This window comes from Larimichthys crocea, unplaced genomic scaffold (genome assembly GCF_000972845.2).
Source record: "Larimichthys crocea isolate SSNF unplaced genomic scaffold, L_crocea_2.0 scaffold532, whole genome shotgun sequence".
NCBI classification, from domain to species: Eukaryota; Metazoa; Chordata; class Actinopteri; family Sciaenidae; genus Larimichthys; species Larimichthys crocea.
The window spans coordinates 279,821-290,440 of record NW_020856961.1 but is presented as its reverse complement, the minus strand read 5'-3'; the positions used below and the strand labels follow the sequence as shown (position 1 = coordinate 290,440).

The following is a 10,620-nucleotide window of genomic DNA, read 5'->3' as shown; positions in this document are numbered from 1 at the left end:
GATGTTCTCTAATGTTCTGTGATGTTCTTCAATGTTCTCTGATGTTCTCTGATGTTCTTCAATGTTCTCGGATGTTCTCTAATGTTCTCTGATGTTCTCTGATGTTCTTCAATGTTCTCTGATGTTCTTTAATGTTCTCTGATGTTCTGTAATTTCTGTGATGTTCTTCAATGTTCTCTGATGTTCTCTGATGTTCTTCAATGTTCTTTGATGTTCTCTAATGTTCTCTGATGTTCTTCAATGTTCTCTAATGTTCTGTGATGTTCTTCAATGTTCTCTGATGTTCTCTGATGTTCTCTGATGTTCTCTAATGTTTCCTGATGTTCTCTAATGTTCTGTGATGTTCTTCAATGTTCTCTAATGTTCTCTAATGTTCTCTGATGTTCTTCAATGTTCTCGGATGTTCTCTAATGTTCCCTGATGTTCTTCAATGTTCTCAGATGTTCTTTAATGTTTTCTGATGTTCTCTGATGTTCTTTAATGTTCTCTGATGTTCTCTAATGTTCTCTGATGTTCTTCAATGTTCTCTGATGTTCTCTAATGTTCTGTGATGTTCTTCAATGTTCTTTGACGTTCTATAATGTTCTGTGATGTTCTCTGGTGTTCTCTGATGTTCTGTAATGTTCTCTGATGTCCTTAAACGTTCTCTAATGTTCTCTGATGTTCTCTAATGTTATCTGATGTCCTTAAGTGTTCTCTAATGTTCTCTGATGTTCTTCAATGTTCTTTGATGTTCTATAATGTTCTGTGATGTTCTCTGGTGTTCTCTGATGTTCTGTAATGTTCTCTGATGTTATCTGATATTCTGTAATGTTCTCTGATGTCCTTAAATGTTTTCTGATGTTATCTGATGTCATTAAATGTTCTCTAATGTTCTCTTGCTTTCTCTGTCAGCACTGATCTGTGATCATGTTCCTCCTTTAATTATTATAAAACTTACGTTTGGACACGACCCGGTTCAGGATGGTTCTGAGTTCTCGTACTGAGATCTCCATGTCCTGATGACAGAACACAAACAACATGTTAGCCTGAATGCCAAGCTGCTGCTCAGTCTGATCATTTCAGAAGAACTGAAGAACATCACAGAGGAACAGCAGAACTCACGTCTCCTGACAGCTGAGCGAACATGGACCTGAAGGAGTCGTCCACGTCGCCCTCTGAGATCTCCTCCTGCACAGAACAACAGGAAGATGCTGAGGTCAAAGGTCAAAGGTCAGTGTGTCAATCAAATGTCAGTCTGATGATGCTTCTTCACCTCATCTTCAAAGATGGCCTCCACGTCGTCGTCCATCTCACTGCAGAGAGTCACATGATTACTGACTGTAGAGTCACATGATTACTGACTGTAGTCACATGATTACTGACTGTAGAGTCACATGATTACCGACTGTAGAGTCACATGATTACTGACTGTAGTCACATGATTACTGACTGTAGAGTCACATGATTACTGACTGTAGAGTCACATGATTACCGACTGTAGTCACATGATTACCGACTGTAGAGTCACATGATTACCGACTGTAGAGTCACATGATTACTGACTGTAGTCACATGATTACTGACTGTAGAGTCACATGATTACTGACTGTAGAGTCACATGATTACTGACTGTAGTCACATGATTACTGACTGTAGAGTCACATGATTACTGACTGTAGAGTCACATGATTACTGACTGTAGTCACATGATTACTGACTGTAGAGTCACATGATTACTGACTGTAGAGTCACATGATTACTGACTGTAGTCACATGATTACTGACTGTAGAGTCACATGATTACTGACTGTAGAGTCACATGATTACTGACTGTAGTCACATGATTACTGACTGTAGAGTCACATGATTACTGACTGTAGAGTCACATGATTACTGACTGTAGTCACATGATTACTGACTGTAGAGTCACATGATTACTGACTGTAGAGTCACATGATTACTGACTGTAGTCACATGATTACTGACTGTAGAGTCACATGATTACTGACTGTAGAGTCACATGATTACTGACTGTAGTCACATGATTACCGACTGTAGAGTCACATGATTACTGACTGTAGAGTCACATGATTACTGACTGTAGTCACATGATTACTGACTGTAGAGTCACATGATTACTGACTGTAGAGTCACATGATTACTGACTGTAGTCACATGATTACTGACTGTAGAGTCACATGATTACTGACTGTAGAGTCACATGATTACTGACTGTAGTCACATGATTACTGACTGTAGAGTCACATGATTACTGACTGTAGAGTCACATGATTACTGACTGTAGTCACATGATTACTGACTGTAGAGTCACATGATTACTGACTGTAGAGTCACATGATTACTGACTGTAGTCACATGATTACTGACTGTAGAGTCACATGATTACTGACTGTAGAGTCACATGATTACTGACTGTAGTCACATGATTACCGACTGTAGAGTCACATGATTACTGACTGTAGAGTCACATGATTACTGACTGTAGTCACATGATTACCGACTGTAGAGTCACATGATTACCGACTGTAGAGTCACATGATTACTGACTGTAGTCACACTGTAGATTACTGAACTGACTGCACATGCTCACTTGGTCTCCGACTGTTTCTCGGTGAACACCCTCAGGACGAAGTCGGCCTCCTTGGATGGCTCGAAGGTGGAGGGGACGATCAGGTACTCGCCCGGCGGGAGGCGGAGCCTGGTGCTCACCTCTCGTAGGTTGATGAAGGTCTCTGAACGAGCACAGGACGAGTGACGCAGGAAGAAGTCCTTCTTCATGTGGACACTTGGACAGCCTCGGTACTGACATACATATGGACGCCGACATGAGCTTGATCGGATATAAGAATTAAACCAGAACCAGAACCAGACCAACTCACCTCGTCAGGAATCTGTGAACGAGAACAACACAGAAAAGGTGGTTACTATGGTTACTATGGTGTTACCAGGTGGTTTTTAAGTGTGTTTAACGTGTTGATACGGGTTGTTAAGGTGTTAATAAGAGGTTTTTAAAGTGTTGATAAGAGGTTGTTAAGGTGTTGATAAGAGGTTGTTAAAGTGTTGATAAGAGGTTGTTAAAGTGTTGATGAGAGGTGGTTAAGGTGTTGATAAGAGGTTGTTAAAGTGTTGATAAGAGGTTGTTAGGGTGTTGATAAGAGGTTGTTAGGGTGTTGATAAGGGTTATTGCTGTCTTTGACCTCTGACCTCATAGATGGCGAAGCCAATGGTGTGCACATCCTGGCCGTGGCGGCGGTGGCGGCGGCGGTCTTTTTGCATCAGAGCCACGAGGAAGCTGCAGGCGGCCTCGTCATCCTCCGGGTCATCGTCCTCCTCCAGCAGGGAGATCTTATACTGAGGGTTGATCCAGAACGTGTCTGTAGGGAGGCAGCAACAACTGAGGCATCATGGGCTATGTAGTCAAACCGCACGAAGAAGCATACACACACAGTGGTATGATCTTAAAAGCCCTGATCAGTTTGCCCCCCCCCACCCCCCCGCCTCACTGGGGTGGTTCCTGCAGCCCCCGGCGGTGCTTCCTCTCCTCCAGCTGCCCTCAAACACCGTTGTGTTCCAAAAACTGGTCGAGTCTTCAATGAGAGCGTCCGGGGTCAGATTACAGATCTCCAACCTCGAGAACTGACGGAGGAACTCCTGGAAAGACATCCTGACAGAAAGACAGTCAGACAGACAGTCAGACAGACAGACAGGTCATCTTCTCCATCCTCCAAATCTTGTTTTCACCTTCAGAGCAGAAACTCACCAGAACTCTCCATCCTCCATCTTACACAGCAGCTCATCTTTCTCTGCAGAGTCGATGGAGCTCCACTCAGAGGAGCTAAGGGACAGACAGACAGACAGAGTGTGCTGATCATTTCAGGTGTGATCAAAGGTGTCCCGATGATTGAGAACCTTCAACACTCTGTCCTGATGAACCTTCAACACTATGACCTGATGAACCTTCAACACTCTGACCTGATGAACCTTCAACACTCTGACCTGACGACGGAGAACCTTCAACACTCTGACCTGATAAACCTTCAACACTCTGACCTGACGACGGAGAACCTTCAACACTCTGTCCTGATGAACCTTCAAAACTCTGACCTGATGACAGAGAACCTTCAACACTCTGACCTGATGACGGAGAACCTTCAACACTTTGTAAATGAAGCACTAACTTGTCGCTCCAGGCTCCGGTCCACTCCACCTGACCCCAGGGGTTCCTGATCCGGATCAGATGCTCCTGCCGACCACGGTACTCCACCTGCAGAGAGGATGACAGACATCCAGAACCCGACACAAAGACTGGATCCTGTTTGATGTTAAGGTGACAGCTGAGCTCACCTGTCTGAGCCCGGTGACAGAGTAGGCATGGCCTTTAACCAGCTTCTTGAAGGTGACAGCCTCCATGTCGAAGGCGCTGGTGATCTGAGGACGAAACAGACAGTTAACACATCTACAGCTCGGTGTTACTTGATGCAAAGAACCAGAACTCATGTTGATACACGTTGGATGTAACTGACGTCGATGGAGCATCCGATTAGTGATCCTCTCTCCAGAGCTTTGGTGATGATACGATGAAGATCTCTGGGAGCTTTCTTCAGCTCGTACATCTCGGCCACGCCGCCTGTGAAATCCTCAAAACCTTCAGTGGTGCTGCCGCCGGACAATGCCTCATACGAGCCGTTCAACCTGAACACACACACAAAGAGTTCAGAGTTCATCTGAAGGGATGAAACCACGTCTACGCAGGACGGTGGATGGTCCTTACTTGGCGTAGGCCTTCTCGAGCAGAGCACTCCAGAACTCACTGCCTTCAGCTGAGTGGACGAACATCAGCTCTCCGTCTTTGACCGGCAGACGGTCGTCGATGACCACGTCCACCCACTCACCGAACTGCCAGAACTACAGACAGACAGACAGACAGACAGACAGACCGGCAGACAGACAGACAGACAGGTTGATATTTCATACAAATGATTAGTCTAGAAATAAACAACCAGCAAACAGAATTCAGAATAGTTTCCTGACTGTTCGAGCCTCCCTGCTGTTTTAAATAAAGTTTCTCTGAAGGTGTGGTCTCACTTGATGCATTGTTCAGGTCAGTGGGCGTGGTCTCACCTGGAAGTGAAAGATACCAGCGTATTGGTGGTTGAAGCTCTGACCATGAGGAACCACACGGTGCAGCAGACGTTCATTCAGAGTCAGAGAGCCAATCGCAGCCAGCAGCCAGCAGTCACCTGGAAGAACCACACAACAACCTTCATACAATGTCCATAACAACCTTTATACAGCGTCTAGTGTTGCTGTGTTGTTGTTGTAGTGTTGTTGTTGTGTTGTTGTTGTAGTGTTGTTGTTGTGTTGTTGCAGTGTTGTTGCAGTGTTGTTGTAGTGTTGTTGCTGTGTTGTTGCAGTGTTGTTGCTGTGTTGTTGTAGTGTTGTTGCTGTGTTGTTGCTGTGTTGTTGCTGTGTTGTTTATGTGTTGTTGCTGTGTTGTTGCAGTGTTGTTGCAGTGTTGTTGTTGCTGTGTTGTTGCAGTGTTGTTGTCGTGTTGTTGCAGTGTTGTTGTGTTGTTGCAGTATTGTTGCTGTGTTGTTGCAGTGTTGTTGTAGTGTTGTTTCTGTGTTGTTGCAGTGTTGTTGTGTTGTTGCTGTGTTGTTGCAGTGTTGTTGCTGTGTTGTTGTTGTGTTGTTGTTGTGTTGTTGCTGTGTTGTTGTAGTGTTGTTGTAGTGTTGTTGCAGTGTTGTTGCAGTGTTGTTGCTGTGTTGTTGCAGTGTTGTTGTTGTGTTGTTGCTGTGTTGTTGCAGTGTTGTTGCTGTGTTGTTGTTGCTGTGTTGTTGCAGTGTTGTTGCAGTGTTGTTGCTGTGTTGTCGTTGCTGTGTTGTTGCTGTGTTGTTGTTGCTGTTGTAGTTGCAGTGAATTTATGACATCCTGTTTCTTTAAATAAAGCTGCTCAGACGATGCGTTCAGGCGCCTCGTGTAGACTTGATCAGAATCAGAATCACTTTTGTTGCCACATATGTGAATTTGACTCCGGTTTCATTTAGCTCTCTTAGTACAAGCAGAGAAAAACGTGGGCATAAACAAGAACAAAGACAAACGCTATGTAAATGTAAAAAAGGTAAATAGGTAAATATATATTATTATATAATATATATATATTATATCATCTATAATATATATATCTATATATATAATATATATATATATATACACATAAATATCGGTGAGTAGAGACAAGGATCTTTTTTTTTTTGGTGCAATGGTGCAAGGATGAAATTGATCCCCACAGTGGGGAAAAACAGGAAGTCATCATCCCATCATCATGAGGCGATACTGATCTTGGCTCATCAACAACAGCAACAACACATTAAGCTGCTAATGCTTCCAGCTAATGCTTCCAGCTAATGTTTCCAGCTAATGTTTCCAGCTAATGTTTCCGGACGATGGATCAATAAAGTTGTGGATATGAGGTCAGCTGATGGGCTGAGTGCTGCCTTCAGGTGCTTCTCGTACAGCGTCAACATGCTGAGTCAACGTTCCTCTTTGATAGAGCTTAGTGATGCTGGGAGACTTCCCATGAGCGTCCTGCAGGAGGTGGAGCTGAAGCAGCTGTGTGGTTTCTGTTTACTCTCTGTTGACTCACACGTTGACTCGTCTCATAGCGACCGTTGTCAGGGAAGTTCCCCTGACAGCACAGACATCAACAGCCGATCAGGACCAATCAGGACTCACCCAGAGCGCCCTGACAGATGTCCGTCCTCGTGGCTCCGCCCACAATGAACTCAGGGCTCTCTGACAGCTCCTGAAACAGCCAATCACAAACAGCCAATCACAAACAGCCAATCATAAACATGGTTGTATAATCAACAGTTACTTTCGCCATTTTATTGTTAGCATGACCTGTTATCATTAGCCTTTGTTATGGCACAGAACTCCAGAACTTCTGTTGTCCCTGTTAGCCCCTGTTAACCTCTGTTAGCCTCTGTTAGCCCCTGTTAGCCTCTGTTAGCCCCTGTTAGCCCCTGTTAGCCTCTGTTAGCCCCTGCTAGCCTCTGTTAGCTCCTGTTAGCCTCTGTTAGCCTCTGTTAGCCCCTATTAGCCTCTGTTAGCCCATGTTAGCCTCTGTTAGCCCCTGTTAGCCTTTGTTAGCCTCTGTTAGCCCCTGTTAGCCTCTGTCAGCCTCTGTCAGCTTCTGTTAGCCTCTGTTAGCCTCTGTTAGCTTCTGTTAGCCCCTGTTAGCCCCTGTTAGCCTTTGTAGCCTCTGTTAGCCTCTGTTAGCCCCTGTTAGCCTTTGTTAGCCTTTGTTAGCCTCTGTTAGCCCCTGTTAGCCTCTGTTAGCTCCTGTTAGCCTCTGTTAGCCTCTGTTAGCTTCTGTTAGCCTTTGTTAGCTTCTGTTAGCCTCTGTTAGCCCCTGTTAGCCTCTGTTAGCTTCTGTTAGCCTCTGTTAGCTTCTGTTAGCCTCTGTTAGCCCCTCTCACCGTTGGTCTCTTCCAGTCCACCCCTTTGGTTTTGGCGCTGAACGGTCCGAGTTCTTTGAAGCCTAGTGAGCTCGGTTCTGCTGGGAACATCGGATCCTCGAACAGGCCCCCGTTCTGCAGACAGTCCTCCTTCAGGGCCTTAAAGTCCTGGTTCTGGTACCGTACGGCCTGTTGGACCGAGCCCAGACCTCCGGCCCTCTGCCGGTCCCTCTGAATCTTCCCGGACACGCCCCCGAACATCCTGACCCAGAAAACAGTGTGACAACACACTGCATCAGCCAATCACAAACAAGAACAACAAACGCCCCTGCTGAAGAGTCTGTGAACACCTGGAGAACACCTGGAGAAAACCTGGAGAACACCTGGAGAAAACCTGGAGAACACATGGAGAACACCCGGAGAACCTCACAGATGTGTCATTGGGTCTGCGCGTGTTCTGACAGGAACCAAGATCAGAGATCACATCTCTCCCATTCTGGCTTTCTTGCATTGGCTCCCTGTTAAATCTAGAATAGAATTTAAATTCTTCTCCTTACTTACAAAGCTCTTCATGGTCAGGCACCATCATATCTAAAAGAGCTCATAGTACCTTACTACCCCTCTAGAACACTGCACTCTCAGGATGCTGGGTTCCTTGTGTTTGATATAGCTATAGTCTATTGCTGGCTCAGGTCCTCCCTTACGGTTATGCTGCCATAGGATTTTAGACTGCCAGGGGGGCCTTCCTCTCTCTCTCTCTTGTCTCTCTGTCTCTCTCTCTCTCTCTCTCTTCCATCTGTAAACCTTCATTGTCTCTTAATGCATGTCCACTAACTAAACTTCTTACCTGGATTTTCCGTCTTCTGTTCGTCCAGCAGGTTTCTCGTGGATCGTGGGCTGGTGCTGTGGTCCTGCTGACGTTCCACTACACATATTACTACTGATTATTTGCTGCCTATCTGCTACTTGCCTCTTTTATTCCAGTCCTTGTAATTCATTGTCATTATCATTCATTGTAATTTCATTTGTATTTTATCAGTCATTGAATTCATTGTCTTTTATCAAGTTCATTGTAATTCATTGTCATTTCTCAGTCATTGTAATTCATTTCATTTTATCAGTCCCACTGTAATTTCATTGTCTTTATCCGTCATTGTAATTCATTGGTCATTTTACATTTATTGTAATTCATTGTCATTTTATCATTCATTGTAATTTTCCTTCATTTTATTCAGTCATTGTAATTCCTTGTCATTTTATACTTCATTGTAATTTTTTGCCAATATGTTGTGTTGATGTGTTCCTGTTACACGTGACATCTATTGCACGTCTGTCGTTCCGGGAGAGGTATCCCTCTCCTCGTTGGCTCTTTTTTTTTTTTTTTTTTTTTTTTTTTTTCCCCTTTTTTTGGGGAGGTTTCTTCACCTTTTTTCCCGTTAAAATGTTTTTTGTGGGACCAAGTTTTTCCTCACTGGAACCGGCGGGTCTAAGGGACAGAGGGGGTCACTCCTGTACAGATTGTAAAGGCCTCAGAGGAAAAATGGACTTTGTGACTTTGACTTGTACAACTAAAATCTGTTTGAATTGAAATTGAATTGAATATAATATATATATTAATATAATATATATCTATATATCTATATATATTATATCTAGTAGATAGTTTATTTGCGTATTTTCTTTCATTTATACCTCGCAGTTATTATTTGTATCATGGCCACTTTCCTTTGCAATATTTCTCACACTACGGTCACATTACAATACTCTATTTACATAGCATATCATCATCATATTTACATATCATGCCCTTTTATCCTCAGTACTCAGGTTATAGATATTTCTGTCTGTTTCATTTCTGTCTGTTTATTGTGTTTTTCTACTTTTTTCTAATTCTGTAGTGTATGCTACACTTTTCTTGTTGCTGTAACAAGTAAATTTCCCCGTGGTGGGATGAATAAAGTATATTTAATCTAATACTGTCACATCAGCTCCTTTGTTTTAGAAGATATTGTGTATATATTTATACTGTTAATCTTTTATTACTTGTTTTTTTATCACACAGCCAGACAGGTAACACACACAAACACACACACACACACATAGATATAGACACACACACACACACACATAGATATAGACACACACACAGTAGAACACTCACGTGCCGTCTCGTCCTCCTGGTCTGAAGTGCTTTGAGTAGTGTCTCTGGTTCTGGTTCTGTGGTGGATGTGTCGGTGGATGTTGTGGTGTGTGTGTGTGTGTGTGTGTGTGTCGGTGGATGCTTGCTGCAGTACCGAGCCCCGCCCGGCCGGAGGGGCGGGGCCGCATCATCATCAACACAACATGGCGTCTTAAAGGACCAGTGTGTATTTATGGTGATTTACTAACAGAAATGGAAGATAATATGTGTAACTATGTTGTTAGTGCTATATACCAAATCAAATCAGATTGTATATGTACCACAGTCCTTTAAAGTAGCTGTAATTAAACCTCTTCTTCTGTCCTTGTCCTGTTAGATCTTAGTGCTGCATTTGACACCATTGACCATCAAATTCTTTTACAGAGACTGGAACATCAAACTGGCATCAAAGGAACCGCCCTAAGCTGGTTTAAGTCGTATTTCTTAGATCGATCTCAGTTTGTTCACGTCAATGATGAATCCTCCATGCAGACCAAAGTTTGTCATGGAGTCCCACAAGGTTCTGTACTTGGACCACTTCTGTTTAGTTTATATATGCTTCCTTTAGGGAACATTATTAGGAATCACTCTATCAATTTTCATTGTTATGCTAACGACACCCAATTATATTTATCAATCAAGCCTGATGAAACCAATCAGCTAACTCAAATCAATTAGATTTTATTTGTACAGCCCAAAGTCACAAAGTCCATTTTCCTCTGAGGCTTTACAATCTGTACAGGGAGTGACACCCTCTGTCCTTAGACCCTCGGTTCCAGTGAGGAAAAACTTGCCCACAAAAACCTTTAACAGGGAAAAAAGGTGGAAGAAACCTCAGGAAGAGCCACAGAGGAGGGATCCCTCTCCCAGGACGGACAGACGTGCAATAGATGTCACGTGTACAGAACAAATCAACACAAACATATTGTACAATTACAATGACTGATAAAATTACAATGAATTACAATGAATGATAAA

At 43.4% G+C, this 10,620-nt stretch overlaps 1 protein-coding gene across 1 annotated transcript; it reads right to left on the bottom strand.

Annotated features, from left to right (window-relative positions):
• Positions 1-905: 905 nt before the first annotated feature.
• On the bottom strand, positions 906-9,779 carry capn1b (calpain 1, (mu/I) large subunit b). The gene is made up of 16 exons (XM_027276708.1): positions 9,625-9,779; positions 7,485-7,725; positions 6,739-6,808; positions 5,125-5,243; positions 4,775-4,908; positions 4,527-4,695; positions 4,348-4,431; positions 4,182-4,267; positions 3,764-3,838; positions 3,507-3,667; positions 3,208-3,377; positions 2,883-2,894; positions 2,594-2,805; positions 1,256-1,295; positions 1,105-1,170; positions 906-998 (listed from the first exon to the last, which is right to left on the bottom strand). Exons 2-16 carry the CDS (start codon positions 7,722-7,724, stop codon positions 921-923), a joined length of 1,716 nt encoding a protein of 571 aa, XP_027132509.1. The 5' UTR covers position 7,725; positions 9,625-9,779; the 3' UTR covers positions 906-920.
• Between the last annotated feature and the right edge of the window lie 841 nt (positions 9,780-10,620).

What these genes read in the sequence shown, in the direction of transcription:
- capn1b (XM_027276708.1), bottom strand. Translation starts at nt 7,724, where the DNA reads ATGTTCGGGGGCGTGTCCGGGAAGATTCAGAGGGACCGGCAGAGGGCC. An exon ending in TGGACTGGAAGAGACCAACG is followed by an intron (nt 6,809 to 7,484) that starts GTGAGAGGGGCT and finishes TGGCTGTTTCAG; the next exon opens with GAGCTGTCAGAGAGCCCTGA. An exon ending in ACCGGAGCCTGGAGCGACAA is followed by an intron (nt 3,839 to 4,181) that starts GTTAGTGCTTCA and finishes TCTGTCCCTTAG; the next exon opens with CTCCTCTGAGTGGAGCTCCA.